The sequence below is a fragment of the Heterodontus francisci genome, chromosome 13, assembly GCF_036365525.1.
Source record: "Heterodontus francisci isolate sHetFra1 chromosome 13, sHetFra1.hap1, whole genome shotgun sequence".
Taxonomy (NCBI): domain Eukaryota; kingdom Metazoa; phylum Chordata; class Chondrichthyes; order Heterodontiformes; family Heterodontidae; genus Heterodontus; species Heterodontus francisci.
Genome location: NC_090383.1, coordinates 12,541,593 through 12,563,470, shown reverse-complemented (window position 1 = coordinate 12,563,470; position 21,878 = coordinate 12,541,593). Strand labels below are relative to the sequence as shown.

General features: G+C 39.9%; 1 protein-coding gene across 3 annotated transcripts in view; it reads right to left on the bottom strand.

Annotated features, from left to right (window-relative positions):
• Positions 1–21,878, bottom strand: part of gpcpd1 (glycerophosphocholine phosphodiesterase 1) — an 85,297-nt gene that overhangs the window by 23,412 nt on the left and 40,007 nt on the right. For all 3 annotated transcript variants that reach the window (XM_068044372.1, XM_068044371.1, XM_068044373.1), the window contains 5 exons: positions 21,020–21,176; positions 18,502–18,631; positions 16,507–16,561; positions 7,515–7,607; positions 5,057–5,134 (listed from right to left, as the gene is read on the bottom strand). In XM_068044372.1, the coding sequence (XP_067900473.1) occupies positions 5,057–5,134; positions 7,515–7,607; positions 16,507–16,561; positions 18,502–18,631; positions 21,020–21,176 (513 nt within the window). The remainder of the gene's footprint in view (positions 1–5,056; positions 5,135–7,514; positions 7,608–16,506; positions 16,562–18,501; positions 18,632–21,019; positions 21,177–21,878) is intronic.

The following is a 21,878-nucleotide window of genomic DNA, read 5'->3' as shown; positions in this document are numbered from 1 at the left end:
GATACAGCCAAAAGGGAACACAATGTTTCACAAAAGATGACTGAATAAGCCAAGTAATAAGGCATGATTGCAAAGATCAAAAATACCAGATATGACATCAAAAGCAATTTTGGGGGGAAATTAGTAATAACAACGGCGACTGACGTAAACTCAGTTGATTAAAATAATAAATGAGACTATATGAAATTGTAGCGGTTAACTCGATAGATGAGGGTTCGCTAATGGAGGCAACATTGGAAATAATTTCACAGATGAAATATGGCTGCTTAATACAAAAACAAAGATTTTCCTTTAAAATTAATTTTGAACAGGCTGGGGCTCTTTGCTCTAGATATAACTAGTAGGATAAAGGGAAACCAGTAGATGTAATATACTGGGATAAGGTGCCACACAATAGATTAATACACAAGATACGGGCTCATGGAGTTGGAGGTAATATATTAGAATTTGCAGAGGATAGGTTAACAGACAGTAGGGTATTTTCAAATTGGCAGGCTGTGACTAGTGGAGTGCTGCAAGGATCAGAGCTAGGGCATCAGATATATAAAATCTATGTTAATGACTCAAAGAGACAGCGAGTAATGTATCTACATTTGCTGATGATACAAAGCTAGATGAAAATCTAAGCTATAGAGATGAGACAAAGAGGCTGCAAGGAGATATAGACAGGTTAAATGAGTGGGCAACAAGGTGGCAAATGGAGCATAATGTGGGGAAATGTGAGGTTATTTGCTTTGGTCATAAGAATAGAAAAGCAGAATATTTTTTGCAAGGCATAAAACTTATAAATGTTGGATGTTCAGAGGGACTTGGGTATACTCATACAAGGAGCACAAAGTTAGCATGCAGATACAGCAAGCAATTAAGATGGCAAATAGCATGTTGGCCTTTATTGCAAGGGGATTGGAGTACAAGAATAAGGAAATCTTGCTACAGTGTACAGGGCTTTGATGAGACCATATCTGAAGTAACATGCGCAGTTTTGGTCTCCATATTTAATTAAGGATACACTTGATTGGAAGCAGTACAGCAAAGGTTTACTAGATTAGTTCTTGGGACGAAAGGGTTGATGAGAGGCTGACTAAACTAGGTCTATACTCACTGGAGTTTAGAAGAATGAGAGGTAATCTCATTGAAACATACAAGATTTTGAAGGGGTTCGATAGGGTTGTTTCCCAATCTTGGGAATCTAGAATACAGGGATAGTCTCAGGATAAGGGGTCAATCGTTTACAACGGAAATGAGAAATTTCTTCACTTAAAGGGTTGTGAATCTTTGGAATTCTCTACATCTGAGAGTTGTGGATGCTACATTGTTGAATATATTTAAGGAGATAGACAGATTTTCAGTGTCTCAGGGAATCAGTGGAAATGGGGAGTGGGTGGGAAAGTGGAATTGAGGCCAAGAATCAACCACGATTGTACTGTGTGTGGAGCAGGTTCGAGGGACTGAATGGTCTACTCCTGCTCCTATCTCTGACATGTTCTTATGAGAGGTGACTGATGGAGGGTCTTTAAAATTACAAAGGGGTTCAATAAGGTAGATGTAGAGATGATGTTTCCACTTGTGGGGGAAATCAAAAACCAGGGACCATAAAATAAGACAGATAGTCACTAGTAAATTCAATAAAGAATTCAGGTCAGACTTTTCTTTTGTTCAGCGGTGAGAAAGTGGAACCGGCCAGCAAATGGAGTGGTTGAGGCAATTAGCATAGATTTATTTAAGGGGAAACTAGTTAAATACATGAGGGAGAAAGGAATAAAAGGACATGCTGATAGGGTACAATGAAAGACTCAATGAAGGAAATAAGAGCGGGAGGAGGTCAGGGTGGAACATGAACACTGGCATAACTGGTTGGGCCGAATGGCCTGTTTTTGTGTTAAATCCTGTGTAACAAACCAACTCCATCGAAAATTCTGGTACGAGGTGATTATAACGGAGGCCACATTGTCAATAAATAAAACCAATAGTGAGACAGCTCTCAATGCAGTGAATAGTAATGAAACAGATTCTATCCTGTTTGTCCCTAATGCAAAGCCATGTTCTGTACCATTCCATACAAGTGTAGGCACTGTCAAACATGACTCTAGGACTTAAAAGTCTTAAGTTATGGGACAAGACTCAATTTGGTTAATATTCAAAGAAAAGATGACAAGAGGTGTGACTCATACCATTAAAACAGAAAACTAGGTTACTCAGCAATAGCAAAACTGGTGACAAATGGCATAAAATCCATAAGCCTGAAGCATGAGCAGAAATTAAAAGTTGTCCATACTCAGAATACCAGATATGTGAAACAGATTTCTATAAAACTTAAAGTTGAGCCCTTTAAAAAGTAGCTGAAAAGCATAATGGAAGGGCACTGGATCCCCGTGCAGCTGTGAACCTGGGAGGGCAGACAGTACAATCAGGAGAGGAGGAGAAGCCAGCACATAAATTCATTGGGAAGACTTTTGAAAAAGATAGATGAATGTCTGGTTAGAAATGGGATGGAAAGTTATCAGCATTTTTGTATACATTAGAGTCAGATAAAATACTCTATGTGCAATGCTGGTTCCCATTCTGCTGAGTCATCAATGCCATCTATGGTGTGAAGCTAATAAGAGTTGAAAGACACTGCAGACTGTAATCTCATCAAGTTCTGCTAAATTAGCTTCAGGTGCGAGAAACTTCAAAGGGCTTCAAACTTCTGAAAGGTTTTACCTTTTTCAGAAGATTAAACAATAGGGAAGATGTCTCAATAGTGGAAATTATATGTGGGCTACTGAGGAAGCTCACCCAATGCCCTTTCTTGATCCACACCTGTAAAATGTTCTTACTGTCTTCAGCATTATCAACTTATTACAAGTTTCAACAAAATAAATGAAGGTTTCAAGCATGCACATAAACAGATTCTACATAAATTGCTGACAGTACTTCTAATCCATTGCCCTCAGGAGGTATTTTTTCTTGAAATCAGTTTAAAAAGAATATTTTTTATGGCTATGAAAGATCCGTAGAGATATACTCTTTACAGTTATTTAAGTGTAAAAATGCAGACAAAACTTTTTCTGATATTTTCCTATGTTTCCATTTAAAAGAACCAAACCGACTTTCAATAACAGCAGCAAGGAGGAAGAATGTTAGCCCTGTTGGAACTCAATTCCCTATTCCTAATCCAAAGCCACCAGGCAGTAAATTATCTTTTATTTATCAGCAGATTTAGTTACCTAGCTTCAAGGAGAAAATAATTCTAGCAGTCTTCATTAAGATTATAGTGTTTCCAAATCTCCTACGATTAGCTGATCCGCTCAGGCCTTCATTGCTTACTCTCTCTGCTGCACAGTGCTCCACTGGACGATTTGGATCCTCATGGATCACACCTCCAAGACCTCAGATGAGATCAGGAGAAAGAACATAAAAATGGAATTTCAGAAGTATTGCACCAAAATATTCATTATCTTTCTTTCACTCTGGGTATCATTATGGCTGTTAAGGTCATAGACATCCATGTTTTATAGCAGAATATGTATGGCCATAATGAAAGTTTGCTGGATTGCTTTACAGCACAAAATGAAGTGACGATTGTAGCATAATTGATCCTTGACAGCAAAAATTGGTAACTTGAAAACGAGTTCTACAAGCAGTACGTGAGTACCCCAAGAATTTGAAAAAGGCCACTTTCCAACTGCTTCAATTATCAAGATAGCTGAGGGTCAGAGGCTGTTCCACTGCCATTTCTCAAATCTTTTACCAGCTCCTGCAATATAGACTCATCAAATTTGTTGGCCGCTCTTTGGAAAGACATCTGTACTTTCATATTGCTTTAAGTCACTTCGTCTATATGCCAAAACTTGGCAGAAACCAAATCTTGCACATCAGAGGACTGGTCTGAGAATTGGGATGGTTCAATTCCTTCTGCAAGGACAGGCTAAGTGCCTCCTACACGTTGCACCAAGGCAGTTTGATTGTTTCATTGTTTCATATTTAAAATTATTTTCACTCACTCCAGTATCTCTAGAACCTGGTCAGACATGTTTCATATAACTGAGGCTTCTAGCCCTCTGGCAAAACCAGAGACTTCTCTTTTCAAACTAGCCAAACTTAAACTGATGCCTTTTAATCCCTTCCTCACCCCACCCCACCCTGACCTTGTTACCTGCTGGGCCTAGAGTGCTGATCTGAACTTTAAAAATGAAGGAAAGAACAGGTGATGTCTATTTCATATACATGGGTGGGTGGGATGGAGTGAGTGGAGGTGGGGCAGGGGGTGCTACAGAGTGCATGCTTCATGCCCATCATCACTGCTATGTGGATAGACTTGGAATATTTAAAAAGATGGTGGAGATTTGTGAATAAATATTTTGGTCAATTACACTGAGCAACAATCCTCAAAGAAGCTGAGAATTTAATATGAAATATACTGGACTTAGACCTCCTTTAATTTTTCTGGAGTTACCAGTTAAGGCTTGTTAATACCTATTTATCAAGGGTTAATCAAACTTTTGCACGCCACTGTAAATTCCGCTGTTTCACGAGGTGCAGGCTTGGAATATTTCCTCATGAGAGTAGCAGATTTCCAACATTACAACAGTAACCACACTTCAAAAAAGTACTTCACTGGCTGTCAAGTGTTTTGGGACATCTTGGGGTCGTGAAAGGTGCTACGTAAATGCAAGTTTTTTTTTCTTTCAAATAAAGATGGTTCTCCCAAAAGGTATTTCAGACCATGCCAGTCAATGTTCTAGGTCTGCGGCTACACACTGATGACTAAATCTTGAATGCATTAATGTGCAAATTTCCAAACTGGCTAGCTGGCTATTGTAACTGTTCACATGATGTATTTGATGGATCTGACATGAAGCAGTTTAGTGAATAGTTTATCAATTGTAGTCATGTTTATTATTTGTGCTGTACTATTTCATTATATTCATCCATATCAATCTAGCATATCTTGTTTTCACTGTTTGCCTTTAAATGCAAATGATTGAAGTACATAGTATAATAGTACATAGAATGAAAATTAGAAGTAATCAGTACATTACTATTAGATATTCTTAATTTTATGGCTTCATACCTTTAATAGCTGTAACTGTTCATATGTAAGTTCCTTTACTGGAATTTCAAACAATTCTGAAGATTCTTTGTCTACTTTCTGAAAACACAATAAAAGGGAAATGTGAGCAATGTATACATCAAAATAAAATCAGAACTATTGCCACAGAAGATTATGAAAATTGTTTAAAAATTGGTTAAGAATCATGAGAATTAAAGACATACAAATTCTACAACATTAAAAAAAAATCCAAACACTTACATGAGCAGTCTGTGCATTTTAGTGTTATTTTGATTAACCTAAAGCAGATAATGTTTTTCCAATGGGGCAATAAAACACAATTTTCAAAACATCAAATGCAGTTGGAATAGTTTATCCCAATTCTTCAATGGCACAGGCAATAGAAGCAGTTAGTCTGAGAATCTTTTCCTGGTCTGTCTAAAATTAAATATTAACTTTAATATCAAACAAATTTACAGAATGTGATCGAGTTTGATGGGTTGAATAGTCTTTTATTAATAACTGGCACAATACTCTCAAAACATGAATATAAACATGCTTATGAATCTCTTCAAATTTCTTATCAAGTGTCCTTTTAAAACTTAAAGGAATGTCAGTTTTGAAACACAAACATTTTATCTTTACAACCATTGATGTTTCATTATCAAATACTCCGGAGTTCACGCCAAAGCTTCTTCCAAACCTCAGAAGAGTACCTGCACCTCAATGACATTCCCATTTACCATACTAACGATCCTTGCTGTAGTCGACCAAATTTGTGGCAAATTACAGGCACTCTTACTCGGTTGACTGTATCACCAGGAAATGGAGAAAGATTGTCCATATTAACTTCTTGTAACCCCGTTATTAGGAAGAATACGTTATCTCTTTCATTCTGGGATCGATTTAAACCAATATTCTGCCTGATTTAAAAAAAATACAGCTCCAACATGATGAACCATTTGAGTTATTGCTATATCCTACATCATTTTTGTGATTTCCAAACTCAATAGCTCAGGCACCATATGTGAATAAAGGAAGGCAAGGTTAATGTTTCAGATTGTTAACCTTTCATCAGAACCAGAAGATTATGCTGTCTAACGCGCAATAAATTTTGCTTGGGATAGGCCAAGATCAAAAATCAGGATTCATTGGTTATAATCAGCTTCAGGAAGAGCACCGTCCTAACCTTAATAAAAGCAAAATACTGCAGATGCTGGAAATCTTAAATAAAAACAAAGTGCTGGAAATATTCAGGTCAGGCAGCATCTGTGGAGAGAGGTGCAGAGTTAACGTTTCAGGTCTGTGATCTTACATCAGAACTGGCTTTTCTAACCTTTGCCAGTTCTGTTGAAAGGTCACAGACCTGAAACGCTAATTCTGCTTCTCCCTCTCCACAGATGCTGCCTGACCTGCTGAGTATTTCCAACAATTTGTTTTTATCCTCCTAACCTTCTTAGGAGCTTTGGAGACAAGAACAATGTAGGCCTCTGGGATAAGGGGATTAGAATTGCTACCGCCCTGGTCAATAATGGGCACAAAAGGTTGCCATAGTTTTATCTAAAGACCACCGCATTACAGTAAGGACATAATCGCTCAGGAGTACAGAGGAGATAAACAAGAATGTTGCCAGGGCTTGAAAGTTGCAGCTATGAGGAAAGATTGGATAGGCTAGGGTTATTTTCCTTAGAGCAGAGGAGGCTGAGGGGTGATGTAATTGAGGTGCACAAAATTGAGGGGCCTAGAGTAGACATGAAGGACCAGTTTTTCCTCGCGGAGAGGTCGATTACCGGAGGGCACAAATTTGAGTTGATTGGTAGAAGGATTAGAGGGGACACTACCCAGAGGGTAGTGAGTGTCTGGAATTCACTGGCCGGATCAGTGGTGGAGGCAGAAACCCTCAACTCATTTAAAAGGTATCTGGACCTGCACCTGAAGGGTTGTAACCTGCAAGGCTACAGACCAGGTGCTGGAAGGTGGGAATAGATCGAGCGACCAGTTTTTTCAGCCGGTGCAGACACGATGGGCTGAATGGCTTCTTTCCATACCGTAATGTTTCTACGGCTCTAAGTCAAATGAAAAGTGGCTGTTGTATGCAAAACAAAGCCATGTTAACAGTCAAGGTAAGAAGTTACCCTGAGTGAAAAGAATGTTATGCTTCAATAAAACACAGGACTATCACCTAAAATAAATTACAGAACAGAAGACCTTCTGCTTTCAACCCAGGAAACATTCGATTTCCTCAGCAGAGTGAAGATTGAAAATAATTCTTACCAAAAACAAAGTAAACAAATATAAACTTTATCAAGATGTAAAGACATATTTCAAACAAGATAAAGCACTACCATCACCTAGGAGGGCTGTTTCTTTCACAGGACAGATAACTCAATGCTCATAACCACTTTAAATAAGTCATTTCCATATTCTCAGCTGGCTTCTCTCTGATATGTAGACAGTGTAAGCGTGGAAAATCACATACCTTTTTCATCGATATACAACAGGTGAGATCGTGGTATATGATCGGAACACGGTCTTTTGAAAGATGCACATCAAACTCTATAAAGGCAGCGCCCTGCAAAAAATCAAATACATCTCTTTATATTCTAGGTACTGTACCGCAATTAACTGGTTTAACTGAAGTCTTGTAATCAACTTTCCAATTTCATACTTGCTTCATAATAGATTGATTTATATTTCATTGTTAAATGGAATTACATTTCCATCACTAAACTTTTAAAAATGTATAATCAACATATATCTACATGGTCTCTACAGTAACAAAAATTAATGTATAGTCAGGACTTCAGGCACTTAGACCAAAGTAAGTATTACAAAGATATGAACCCTTTAAAATAAAAAGTTGTCTTAATTTACTCAAATGTAAAAGTATTTTTTCACTTTATCCTCTTACAGTCCTAGAACATCTTGTTGCCTGACTTTCCCTTCTGTCAGTGAAGTGCTGAACTTCAGCTCATCACCTCACTAATGGCTCAACCAAAAATCAAAACATTACGAGGGAGAAAGTGCTAAACACAAGTCTGATCAGGTCTTGTATAAATTCTTCAATGTTTCCTAATGAGTTACATAAGTAAACAGTGGAGCAATGCATTTTGAACTGGTGATGATCAACAGAGGCATGATAAGCGAGACACTGAAATAACTCCAACCTCCTATGATTAACCCCAGAGGACCTTTAATGCCCATTTGAACCATTAAAACAGGTAGACGTAGCTTGGTTTAATATTTCAGTTGGCCATCTCCAATAATGCAGCACTCCCTCAATACTCAACATGGACCATCACCTTAGATTATGTGCTCGAGTCTCAGAGGAGGCCTGAAACCACAACCATCTGCTTCATAAGGAAAATACCCATCAGTTAAGCCAAGGTGACACAATACAGCAATATGTAGTCATATGCGCAGGCCTACTGCCTCAGTACAATGCATCCTCCAATCATCATAAACAATGTGACAACTCGAACTAGGAATGTAACACTTCAGTTAAAGCAACAGAAAAACATGCAGAAAGCACACTATATTTTAATAGGCTCCATCAGATGATCACTATGATCTATGTATAGTACAAAATAGGATATAAAAACAGTTGGCAAGATGGCGACGACAGTTTCCCTCTACAGCTTCCAACCTCATAGTCCCGCAACCCTGCACAGTAAAGGCCGGCTACCCGACCAGACAACGTGTCGGGTTCGGGTCGGGTTGCACTTCCGGGTCCAGCATTCGGGCTCGGGTCGGACGCGCTCCATCACAGGCAAGTGGCTCCACTGTTAATTTAATTTTTGGACTGGAAAGGTGGTTTTGTTCCGGTTATTAAGTTTATGCAGGTCAGCAACAAAGTGAAAAACGGAAGGTAAGTTCACTGATGGTCGGGTCGGGCGCGGGAAAAAGTGAAAGGACTCAGGCCGGGTTGGGATTTTTTTTTTTTGCAGACCTTTACCACACAGCCCGCTTCTATCGCCTTCCTAAAATCCACAAACAGGACTGTCCCGGTAGACCCATCGTTTCAGCCTGTTCCTGCCCCACTGAACTTATTTCCTCCTATCTTGATTCTATTCTTTTCTCCCCTTGTCCAGTCTCTTCCACCTACATCCGTGACACTTCTGATACCCTACATCAATTTAAGAGTTGCCAGTTTCGTGGCCCTAACCATCTCCTCTTCACCATGGACGTCCAATCTCTCTACACCTCCATCCCCCACCAAGATGGTCTGAGGGCTCTCCACTTCTTCCTTGAACAGAGGCCCAACCAATCCCCATCCACCACCGCCTGGCTGACCTTGTCCTCACACTGAACAATTTCTCCTTCAACTCCACTCATTTCCTTCAAATAAAAGGTGTTGCTGCGGGTACCCGTATGGGTCCTAGCTATGCCTGTCTTTTGGTGGGATACATCGAACATTCCTTATTCCAGTCCTACTCAGGACCCCTTCCCCAAATATTTTTCCGGTACATTGATGATCGGTGCTGGTTCCTGCTCTCGCCCCCTACTGGAAAACTTAATCAACTTTGCTTCCAATCTCCACCCTTCTCTCACCTTCACATGGTCCATCTCCAACACCTCCCTTCCTCGACTTCTCTGTCTCCATCTCTGGGGATAGGCTATCCACTCGTATTTATTATAAGCCCACTGACTCTCACGGCTACCTTGACTACATTCCTCACACCCAGCCTCTTGTAAAGATTCCATTCTTTCGGTTTCTCCATCTCCAACGCACCCTTCCGATGACGCAACCTTCCACAACAGCGCCTCTGTCTTCCTTTTTCCCCAACCGAGGATTCCTTCGCGCTGTGGTTGACAGGGCCCTCGACGGTGTCTGACCCGCACTTCGGCCCTCATCACTACCCCTCCCTCCCAGAACTGCGACAAGGTACCCCTTGTCCTCACTTTCCACCCCATCAGCCTCCACATCCAAAGGATCATCCTCTGCTATTTCCACCACCTCCAGCATGATGCCACCACCAGACACATCATTCCCTCCCCATCAGCAGTCCAAAGGGATCGCTCCCTCCACGACATCCTGGTGCATTCCTTCATTACCCCCGACACCACCTCCTTTTCCCACGGCACTTTCCCATGTAATCGCAGGAGGTGTAATACCTGTCCTCTTACCTCCTCTCTCACCATCCAAAGCCCCAAACGCTCCTTCCAGGTAAAGCAGCGATTTACTTGGACTTCTTTGAATTTAGTATACTGTATTCGCTGCTCACAGTGCTGTCTCCTCTACATTGAGACGACCAAAAGCAGATTGGGTGACCGCTTTGCATTACACCTCCGCTCGGTCTGCAAACATGATCCCGAGCTTCCAGTTACTTGCCAGTTTAATTCTCCAACTTGTTCCCATGCCCACGTCTGTCCTGGGCCTGCTGCAGCATTCTAGTGAACATCAACGCAAGCTCGAGGAACTTCATAGACAGCACCCTATTTTCCGATTAAGCACTTTACACCCTTCTGGATTCAATCTTGAGTTCAATAATTTCAGAACATGAGCCCCATCATTTTTTTGCTTATTATTTTAATTTTATATATTTAAATATATGTTCTTTTAAAACTTTATTTATTTTTTAGCCACGTGCTATTCTAAACTTATTTTTCATGTTTTTGCTTTCATACAGACTTGTTCATTATTCTGCCATTAGCACTCTCTCTGGACTCATGCTTTGACTTTCACTACAACTATTTAGTACTCAATTTGCATTCTGTTCCAGGAGATCTGTCATTTAACCTCTTCCCCCTCCGTTGTATCACAGTCCTTCCTTCTTGTTCTATATACCCCCTCTCCACCCTCCCTTGCTCAAAGATTGTTATATTTCTAACTTTTGCCAGTTCTGATGAAGGGTCGCAGACCTGAAACATTAACTCTGTTGCTCGCTCCATAGATGCTGCCAGACCTGCTGAGTATTTCCAGCACTTTCTGTTCTAATTTCAGAGTTCCAGCATTCACAGTATTTTGCTCCCACTAGTTTAGTTAGACAAAAATTGTACTTATCCACAAAAAGCACTTCCTATACTAATGCAAATTAATCTACATTTAATTCCATTGGGGCATTCCTTAGTCCATTCACCTAACTCATCCAGAACCATCTGAATGTAATCAATCTCCCCTTTGTTGGCTTGTGGAAAAGGAATGCCACTTTCATAGTCTAAAGGGCTCTTGTATTTTTCATCTAACATATTGGTCAAGGGTCAGAGCCCCAAACAAGTGTTGAGTACAACTCCATTATAATTTTAAAGCAGGATGCAAACCATGTCACAGGTCAGCATACTGTAGAAGCTCCTGAATAACTGACTCTAAAGCTGCCTTCAGTTTACACAATTTGATGGCATTATTTCACATTCCTACAACTATCCGCCTCCATAAATTTACGAATACTGTAGTCAAAGGACCCAGAGTGAAAAGTGCAGCACTGCCATAGCTTTTATTATACGAATTTGGTGTCAATTTCCTGTTCTGTGAAATAACTAGGGGATTAACAATTACAGCCACTTAAACCTACTGATATACAAGGTATTGTGCCATCATTGGGGCCATTTCAATCGAAATACACTTACATTTTAAGGCTCTATGCCATGAGCGTAATTTACAGCCCCAGAAAATCAAAAATTAAATGTGAAAATTAGAAAAAAGTACAAAAAATGTATCAACTTTAGTCTTCTTCATTCTATGAATATTGCTCAACAATCAAATGAATGCATTATGATCCTATTAGAGAAAACCCTTGGACTATCATTTTTAAGTATTTCATGCCTCTGAAGAACCATGTCACACTTAATCTTCCTTCGTGCTCCAAAATCACAAGAGTTGATAGAACAGGTAAACACACCAAAGGAGGAAATTCTAATTGCTTCAGCTCAGATTGGAAAAACAGGGAAGAACAACGGTATTGACAAGGTATAATCTACCAAAGGGTGGCTGAATGCAATAATCTTCCTAATTTGTAGATGGACCTTGAACATGAACCAATGAATGATGCAAAAGTAGTCCAGAGCACTATTAGAAAATTCTATGACTAATCCTGGAAATAAAATGGGGTGCTGAAGTAATCAGATCAAGCATATTTGTATGGCCCCTTCAACATAAATGAAATATCTCAAGGTGCTTCACAGAGACACAAGGAAAAAATATGTCAGGCCAAAAGAGGTTAGGAGGGATTAACGAAAAGCTTGGCCAAAGAAGTAGGCTTTATGAATTTTAAAGAGGAGGAGACAGGTAGAGAGATGATGTTTAGGAATGGATCTAGGTGGTTAAAAACATTAGGGCGATGATGGAGCGAAAGAAGGGAGTTGCAGAGTTTAGAGACAGGAAAATGGAGGAGGAAGGCAAGCGAGATCTCTAACTTGGAGATGGAAAAGAATCCAACAGCTCCTCAGCCTTGTTAGAGGTAAAGCTGAAGGGGGCAAGGGAAGGCAGTTTAAGGTGGCAGTTGGTGGCACAGAAAAGGGGCCTAGGGTTAACTTTGCTCTCCAGGATGAGCCTAGAGTGGTGGGCTATTTTTGTCCAAGAAAGCAAGGTTTATTTGAGCTTAATACTGTTAAGCTAGATCTGGCAATGGATGACTTAGTGAGTTGTGTGCCAGGTTTCATCAGGTTTGCACCTCTTCAGACTTGAGGAAGCAGTGACCGGGCAATACTAGGGGTAGCAACCAAAATGGGAGATGGTAAAGGTTCGGATCAAAACAATAATACCTCATAAAAGCATGACGACTCTGCCTTAGAGAGAGTCAAGAGAACAATTTTGCACACTGGGTCATGATTAACATTTGTGGAATAAACTTCAGTTTCTCCTTAGTGGATCACAATTCATTAAACTGCTCAGAGTTGAGTTTATTACTGTTTATTTTAGTAAGACAAACAGGCTTGCAGCATGGGCTAATAAATGGCAATTGAAAGTAAATATAGCAAAGTGTGAAGTGGTTCATTTCAGTACGAAAAATAAGGAAGCCACTTAATCCTTAGAAATTAAAGTAAATGGGGTTGAGAAGCAGAGAGATCTGGGAATACAGCTTCATAAACCACAAGCTGATAAGACTATGAAGAGTGAAAACAAAGTACTGGGGTTCATTTCTAGAATCAGAGAATACAAAAGCAGGGAGGTAATGTTAAATCTGGACCACACTTGTACTGTGTTCAGATCTAGACTTTATATTACAGAATGGATTGCGTGGGCACGACAATCCTAAGTCATGAACTATTAACTGAACTTATGAAATAAACTCGAAAACAGACACCTTTCTTGTAAAACAAAATGATTTTAAACTCCATACTGGAGAAATCATACCTTCGGCTGGAATATAACAAGAGCAGTCTGTAACAGCTCATCTGTCTTTCTGAACCTCCCAAGTCTTTCTTCAATGAAGAAGGGAAAAGATTACAGGCCTGGACCATTTTGAGTGTTTGCCCCAGAGAAAAGCAAGTTTAACAGAGAACTCTTTAAAATCATCAGACCTAACGCACGTTATCCTTTCTTTTGTGTGTGTGCGAGTGCGTGTATGAGTGAGAGCGGGTTTTGTTGCAAATATTTCGGGTGTTGTATAACAAACATTTATCTTTCTTTAAAACTTATGAGAAAACCTTTCAATTTGTCTGTTCTTGATAATTAAAGCACTCGGTTATAATAAAAGCAAAATACTGCAGATGCTGGAAATCTGAAATAAAAACAAGAAAGGCTGGAAATACTCAGCCGGTCTGGCAGCATCTGTGGAGAGAGAAGCAGAGTTAACGCTTCAGGTCAGTGACCCTTCTTCAGAACTTTTTACCTGTTGTCTTCAGTCAGTCAAAAAGTGAAAAAGGGGGAAGTATCCCCATCATCTCTCACCTGTCTGTTACAGGTGATTGAAGCATTGGAAAAAAATGCCCAAAGATTAACAAGGATATTACTAGAATTGATAGGATATAACTATCTGAAGACTAAGAGGAGACCTGAAGGGGCGTGATAGGGTTGACATGGAGAAACTGTTGCTATTTGTGGGTGAGGCCAAAGCAAGAGAGCATAAATATTAGATAGTCACTAAAAGATCAAATTAAGAGTTTAGAAAGAATTTCTTTATCCAATGTGGTGAGCATGTGTGGTTGAAGGAAACAGTATTAATGCACTTAAGGGGAAATCTCATGCATATTTGAGGGAGAACAAAATGAAAGGATAAGGGGACAGGGAGGAAAGAGGTAAGTAATTAGAGTGGAAGGAAGCAAAGGCCTGCTACCCGACTCGAACCAGATGGGACCCGACGACATGTGTTGGGGTCGGGTCGGGCCCCCTCTTCCGGTCCGGCTTTTGGGCTCAGGTTGGGCTCTGCTGCTAAGTATTGAAATTAAAAAAATTTTTTTTTTTACCTGAGCTGGGAGTCTGGGACGAAACTGAGTCTGTGCAGTGAGCGAGTGACGTCACTATGACATCATCACGCATGCACTGGAGGTTCCAAGTTGGAAGGTAAGTAAAGGAATGATCGGGTTGGGATCGGGCCAAAATCGGAGGGACTCGGGCCGGGTCCTTTTTCCCGACCTGAGCAGGCCTTCAGAAGGAAACTCGTGTGGCCAGTTGGGCCAAATAGACTTAAGTATTAGACAGCCACTAAAAGATCAAATTAAGAGTTTAGAAAGAATTTCTTTATCCAATGTGGTGAGCATGTGTGGTTGAAGGAAACAGTATTAATGCACTTAAGGGGAAATCTCATGCATATTTGAGGGAGAACAAACTGAAAGGAAAAGGGGACAGGGAGGAAAGAGGTAAGTAATTAGAGTGGAAGGAAGCAAAGGCCTGCTACCCGACCCGAACCAGACGGGACCCGACGACGTGTTGGGGTCGGTAGATTCCATGCAACAATTTCCTGAGACAAATAAAACTCAGATACAATTTTAAGCAAAGTTTTTTTTTTAAATGGAGTCTGATTGTTGCCGTATCTGATTGACGAAGTTAATCCACTGTCAAGGTATAAATGCAGTAACTCTAAACAGCGTTAAGACCAAATGCTTTAAGAGTCAATTATAGGCAAGAAGTTTAAGATCACATGGAACCATTGGTTCAGATGGGTCAGACATCACCATGTACAAAACAAGAATAAGATCCGAGATATAGATTACTGCTTAAAAAACAAAAAACCATCCCCACCAGGAACTTGAAAACCACTAGGTTTTCCCTAGCTTAATGTCAGCAAAGTCCAAATTGTGTTCTTCACCTCCCAACAGCAACATCCAACCTTAACCCACTTTGTAGGGTCCCAATGCAGATTAAATCATAGAGTCATAGAGAGATACAGCACTGAAACAGGCCCTTCGGCCCACCGAGTCTGTGCCGACCATCAATCACCCATTTATACTAATCCTACATTAATCCCATATTCCCTACCACATCCCCACTTTCCCTCAATTTTCCTACCACCTACTAGGGGCAATTTACAATGGCCAATTTACCTATCAACCTGCAAGTCTTTGGCTGTGGGAGGAAACTGGAGCACCCGGCGGAAACCCACGCGGTTACACGGAAAACTTGCAAACTCCGCACAGGTAGTACCCAAATTGAACCCGGGTCGCTGGAGCTGTGAGACTGCGGTGCTAACCAATGCGCCACTGTGCCGCCCTTAGGATCTGAATCTTGGTGTACTGCATAATCCTTTCCCTACATGTGTTTGGTAACCAAGACTGCCTTCTTTCATCTCTGTAACATTACCCTTACCCACTCCTGTCAAAATCCTAACCATCATCTGAAAGCTCAAGTTTTCATGCTCTCCTAATCTACTTCTTCCAGAAACTCAAACTTGTTTAAAATGCAGGGACCCATGTCCTCACCTATCCAAATTCTCATCACTGCCCATTAATGTGGATGCTATCTGTGACTCAGGTAGACATCAAATTAATTGAAATTTTTGACCAACGCAATATTAAGTGTTAACCGAAGCTTACCATACACGAATCCAAAATCTCTAATAAAAGACTCACTAAGAGTAGTGATGGCAATAAACATAACAAATATCAGTAAAAGACTCATTTCCAGTCTGCCAATCATAAACTGCTGCTGATAGCAAGAAAATAAGAATTTTGACACATTCTAAAAACAAGGTTTTATATGTAGCCGATAGTTTAGAAAGGCCTTGGGTCTGTATGATAGCAAACTTCCAAATGGCCAATGTCTCTTCACTCATTTAGGTGGCAAGAAATTCATTTGTACAATTTCATTGACCTTTTCAGGATCTAAAATCTGCTTTTCTTGTTATCCATTTGTTAATAAAAATGCAATTTCTCGTATATTGAAAACGAAATCTATACTTTGAAACTATGACATAAATTTAAATCCATAAGTTATAGCCGAGCAATACTGGTCTAGATCAGATGATTATTTTGTTCAAATAGTTTCATCAATAACATTAATGTTTTAAATAATTTTTTGGGGAAATGTATGTGGTTATTGTGACTTTTAAAGTCATATATACCAGAAAAGCATACAGAGTTGTTTTATTACTTACGTGACTAGCGGCATTTTTAAAGGAAGCTATTGTGTTTTCTCGGACTTTCGCGAGGCTAAAACACAATTTTAAGAAAATCACTATAAAACTGTAATGTGTCTAAATGTACAGTTTAACAATTTCAGAAATCTATGGTGGAATAATCAAATATTTAATTCCCCAACATTAACAAGCAATAGCACTTTAGTTTAAAATGGAAGCAAAAATAATTTTTAGAAACATCCAGAAAAAAAATTGCATTTCTGTTTGCTGCTGAGGCCAAACACAATATATAAAGAATACAGGTTGTTTAGGGAGGGTAAACAGTTTTTATTTTATTGCGTGATTGGTTCTGCTTTACTAAGTGACTACAGGAAAATTAGACCAAACATGCATTGTACTTGTCCAGACCTCCCAACAAAAGAAAATTCAAAAGGACAAGTCAACCTCCATTGGCATTATAGTGAGCCAAGACCAAGTGCAGCCTTTAGGTGAAGCGGGGTTACAGAACAGGGAATAATTTAATCAAGGAGCAGACATAATTTTGTCGCCATTTTGGAGTAAGTCTGTCTTTATTTTTATATTTCCTATATAAATGCAATGAAAAACACCTATGCAAATCTGTCATCATGTAATTACATTCTTGCACCACTGGTGGTGTTGACTGAAGGGGAGGCAGGTGGAGAAGGGGGTACTCTCCTAACCACAATTAAAACACACAAAAATACAAACAGCTCCTCTCCAGATTCTTTCCCCCAGCAACATGAACAAGTCGCTGCTACCATACCTCCATGTCTATGGACTGAGATGTCTCTCAAGTAGACCTGTTGGCAGATGGTTGACCTACCGTTTACGTCAAGAACCAGCATGGCGGTCAGGAGGGAAGGAAGCAGAGAAATTGCCTCACCCATGCCAGGCCTTCAGTTAAAGGGGCAGAATACATTAAGTTGTCAGACCCCTTGGAAGCAGTGGCATGTGATCACATTTTATATACCTTTATGATTCTCTTTTAGTTGAGAATACTAGCATAAATGCCAGTAAGGGAAATCTAGATAAACACAAGGGGGAAGGAATAAAAGGATATGTTAACTGAGTTAGGAGGAGGGTGGGAGAGGCTCGTGTGGAGCATAAACAGCACATGAACCGGTCAGGCTTAATGGCCTGTTTCTGTGCTATAAATACTTTGTAAAACCATGTAATATTTATTTAAAAATTTGTTACACAGAGCCAGCAGACACTAAATGTTTATTTAAATATTTATATTGAAATTTAAATGAATTTGATGAATAGAGACTGAAAAATAAGAAATTACATTTACATTGCATTTTTTCACAAGATTTCTAATTTATAAGTAAAATACAAAATGTTGCATGGATTCTGAAAATGCTCCAAGACTACATAAAGCCACCAAGTAACCATATTGTGTTATTAAAGCATCACAAGCTTACAAAGAAAAAGCCCTATAATAGATGTCACGTTGTGCACATGAAGTGTGCTTAGATACAAGATTTTTATTTTATGTAGATATTCCAGAGTCTAGAGCAACTTGAACCCATCACTGTGGTCTGTGACTGTTTTAACAAAATCAAACTTTAGGTTTTAACCTGGACCCAATCTTATATTTATTCTGATTGAGGACAAAAATAATTTCTATGCTTCGTTCCAACACCTGAGATTTAAAATTTCTTTATATTGCATGTATTAATGAATAAGAATAGTGACTTATGTGGTATATTCTGACAAATAGTTCCTGCTCGGCTGATTAACCTCAAAATTAAACTGGCTAAATATTCATTTAAGAATGCAATTGAAGGTGAGAAATGGAAATGGTGCGAAAGCAGCACGTGCTCTTCTGTGGTTTGACATTTAGGTGCAGTTTTGGGGCATATTTGAAGAATTTTCGGCTATACTCCTAAACTGGCATGAAGAGTGTAAAAAGGCGTTACACAACTCTCACTACTGCTTTATATTGCTTGCCAAAAATTAGAATGGATTTCAACTAATTTAAAAACTTACTTTGCAGATGATGAATTTCCAGCACCTCTGTGCCCAACATCTAAAGCTATTCTTGGTTTCCAATACTTCGACAACGATGGAGACATGTCACAAATATAGCCTTCCAGGGGCTTAATAACGATGTAGTCAACTGTACATGTAGATAAATAAAGACAGAAGTGGTTATTACATTATATTCCAAGTCATTTTGTAAAACCTAGTGTCAAATCATACCTGGGACTTTTAAATTAGACAGCAAAAGATGACAAGTTCCATAATTATATGGAGAAAGCATAGGTTGTATTATAGTAGGGGGTACACTCAATGGCTAAGGAGGAAGGTGCCAGCTTTGATGTTCAGTCTGTCTTGAATAAAGAAGCTAGATTAAGTTGTATTCTGTTATAATTAAAGACTTCATTTTGCAGGTAAAAAGGCAGCTCCTTCAAAGATTTGCTGAAACAAGTAATATCAGTATAACCTCAACATTTATACAACAGTTACACCCTTACAAAACAGCATTGGATACTTCTAATATTCTCATGAATACAGCCACAGTTTATCTTTTTCTGTGCATGTCAATAGATAAGGCAGTTTATGTTATGTCCTTAGATCATGCGGTGGAGCCTTTTACCTCCTAGTCTCACAAGAAACTGAGTCTTTGGTATGCTGAGATAATAATATCCACTGTAAAACCAGGAATGAAGGTCATGGAGGATGTGCTGTAATGGCCTTTTAACCCAGCTTAAAGCAGGAACATTTTCAGAAAATTAAAAGATAAAACAGAAAAGATATAGAAAGCCAAGTTCAACGACAATAATTTGTGACCATCTACAGCAAAGTATCGCCGTGTGTTCTGCGTCATTGTCCGAGCGCATGCTCACGTAAACCTTAATAAACTCAAAGTGATTACTGACAACGCAGCTGACGGCTTACATCATCCGACTGTGCCAATCTGCGCACATGTGCAGATGACGGCATCGCGGTAACGCAGGCAGATGGTGAGAGCATTCGGGCCAGAGAGGGGGGGGGGGGGGGAAAAGAGAGAGAGGGGGTCTGGGGAGCAGGTAGAGAGCGGGTGTGGGGAGAGCTTGGCCGAAGACCTTGCTGGTGGCGGGTGCGCTCTCCTCCTTCCCGCCCGCTCGCTCACCGGCCCTGGCCCACTTGCTCACCCTCCCCCCCCACCCCCCCCCCACCCCCGACTGCTCGCTCACCACCACCCCCCTCCACCCCACTGACCGCTTGCTCAGCGCCCGCTTGCCACTCCCCTGACCGCTGGCTCACCCGCCCGCCCTCTCCGCTCCCTCCCTGGCCCGTTCCCTCCCTCCCCTCCAGCCATTGTGTGCTGCCATGTATTTAGGTTGCCATCGTGTGATTATTTGAGCAGCACCATCTTTAATTCTGGCAGCTGCCTGACGTCGCAGACTGTGACGTTTTAGTGACACAGGCTGCATTTGCGCATGTGCAATTGTGGTGGCGTTGTCAGCTAACGCAGCCTAATAAACTTGCAAGTATTTTACAATTGTGCCTAGAACCCTTGTTTCTGGTACAAAGACTAAGACGAGGCTACAGTTCATCATTACCATCTTAACACTCAATAGCGATGCAACTCATGTTTGTTAATTATTTTTCAAGTGAAGCCTTTGAACAGTAACAAATTACCATGCTACATGATTTTATTTTTAAGCAATATTTCATAAAACTTAGTGTCAACTCATACCTGTGGCTTTTAAATTGGACAGCAAAATATGACAAGTTCCATAAATAATTATATGGAGTATAGGTTTTATTATGTTAGGGGACACACCCAATGGCGCATGAGGAAGGTGCCAGCTTTGATGTTCAGTCTGTCCTGAATTAACAGATCTCACCTAAGTGGCCATTGGGGACAACTGGGTTTTTAGTGAGAAAAGATCACAGAATTCCAACTCTCAACGCTATCCAGCTATTCCTGCTGGAAGCTCGTGTGAAACAGACACGATGGGCTGAAGGGCCTGCTTCTGTGCTGTATAACTATGACTCTAAGATGGAGTCTGGATTAGAATTTATCATGATGTAAAATCACCTAGTTGCACTTCTGATTAATGGCAAGGATCCATGAAACTATCCTCCGGGAATAGTCAATACATTTGGAAGAAGGTGGAAGATAATATTGGTAAAGAAAAAGAAAACAAAGGCAGACATAAGATAAACAAAAAAAAAAATGCACATGCACATTATTTGTATAGCATTTAGAATCCAGATTACTGAAATGCTCAATAATTTCCAATATATTGTGCTGATTCTTCGAGCTATTTTGTTCCCTAATTTCATTATGCAACCAGTTGACCAGGTTTGGTCTGTACAATACACAGTATTTAACTTTGCTACCTATTGTCCAAAGCAAATGGGTAAAATCTGAATACATGGTAAGAAACCCTTAACTAATTTGAACAGGGATAACCGCGTGCTAACATGACTTGTTCATTAGTGTATGCATATTTGTCTAACTCTGCGCATTGTAGAATTATACACTATGCATTTTAGTTTTGAATACTGATACCTTTCACTTTTCCAATAGTTTGTCTAGAATTTCTGCTCATGATGGGAAGTGTGATAATTCCACTAGATTTTTCTACAATTGTTGAAGACAGAAGACAGGCTGTTCCCACAAGACCTGGAAGTGCATCACCTTGTACTACTGCCACACCCAATTCTTCCTGTAAAGTACAACACATGAGTTTACACTATATTTAAAAGTACAAGTTACCCAACTTGTTCTTGCTGGATAAAATATTGAATAATGCTTTTAAAGAAAAACACAAATTCAGCAGAGTGAAAGGAGAAAAAAAATGTACTTAACTATTCCTCATTACCACCTCCCTAAATTTTTTTTTTTTAAAACCCTCAACCCCCCTCCGTCCTTATTGACTACCTTGTTGAATCCCCCTTTCTCCAAGGTCCCTGAACATGTTTACTGCCCTTTAATTCAGTGTCCATTTCTCCTGCAACTTTGAATCCCTTTAATCCCTTGCACCAAAATGACACGGTCTGTGTCCAAGCTGTATTCTTGAAGCTTTTGTCACATCCAGAATCGATTACACAATGCTCTCCTTGTTGGTTTCCTTTCCTACACTCCAGCTGATACTAAACTCTGCTGGCTGTGTTTTTATGCTGCACCATGTTCTGCTCATCCATTCCACCTGTCCTTGCTCACCTGCATTGGCTCCCAGTCCTGCAAATTTAAAATTCTCACCATCATGCTTAAATTTCTCCATGCCCTCATCCATCTTTGTAACTTCCTCTAATCCTACTACTCCGTCCTCAGACTCCCATTATTATTAGCAGCTGTGCCTTCAGCTGCCTTGATTCCACTCTTTCAAATGTCTTTCTTATATCTCTAGTGCCTCCTCTTCAAAATT